Source organism: Manacus vitellinus, unplaced genomic scaffold (genome assembly GCF_001715985.3).
Source record: "Manacus vitellinus isolate BGI_N305 unplaced genomic scaffold, ASM171598v3 scaffold_3_pilon, whole genome shotgun sequence".
Taxonomy (NCBI): domain Eukaryota; kingdom Metazoa; phylum Chordata; class Aves; order Passeriformes; family Pipridae; genus Manacus; species Manacus vitellinus.
In genome coordinates, this window is record NW_021940535.1 from 46,270,081 (window position 1) to 46,270,938 (window position 858).

The following is an 858-nucleotide window of genomic DNA, read 5'->3' on the forward strand; positions in this document are numbered from 1 at the left end:
TCAGTTGAATAGTATTGATATTGCATACTTATTTCAGTAACATTTCTCTAAGATGTAGAAAAGCTGGAGATAATTTCACATCAAGCCAATATTCATGTGATGTGTCAGTTCATAAAGGGACCATGGAGCTTAAAATTTTTATTTTATTTAATATTTCAGTATTAGATGCAATTATTAGTTTAGGTACTATTAGTATTAGTAGCCTTGCCTTCTGACATTGTTTCTGACGTTTTCTTAGCTTTCTGGTAACAGATCTCTCTCTAATGAGGAAAATGAGTTTGCTCTTTTGCATGTGTGTGTCTTGACATACCTATGACCATTTACCTGCTTTTGTTCTATTACCTGTGGATTCTATTTCTTGTTTCTTTTGGCATGTTTGTTTACATTGAGCTTTATAAACAATCTACTTCATAGTTTTAGTAAAATTACCACTAACATGACACAGCAGCACGTAGATGGATGTAATGAATTTGTAAGCCCACCTGTTAAGTGCTTGTGTGAAGTGTTTTTGGTTTGGATGACATGTAAAGCTATACACATATATAATTCATCCATAAGCAAGAATTTAATTAGAAGTGTGAGCGTTGTCAGCAAATAAATTTTATTTGAAACTTGAGCTAAAGTAAGTTCTATTGTCTTTTTTTCCTCTTCCACAGATCCATGGCACCATGAGGGTTATCCTGGAACCACTAATTGGAGACATGCCCCTAATTGGAGCACTATCCCTTTTTTTCCTTAGGAAACCTGTAAGTACTTTTACCTCTCTTTCCACTCTCTTTAGAGTGCTGATGACAGTAGTCAGAAGATGACAGAGCAAGAATTGAGCAGCAAAAAGAAAGAACTTGGGAAATTGCTACC

General features: G+C 34.7%; 1 protein-coding gene across 1 annotated transcript in view; it reads left to right on the plus strand.

The window, feature by feature from the left end:
• The window catches only part of ESYT2 (extended synaptotagmin 2), an 83,973-nt gene that overhangs the window by 46,995 nt on the left and 36,120 nt on the right, over positions 1–858 (plus strand). The window contains exon 6 of the mRNA XM_029961906.1: positions 657–746. Coding sequence (XP_029817766.1) covers positions 657–746 — 90 coding nt within the window. The remainder of the gene's footprint in view (positions 1–656; positions 747–858) is intronic.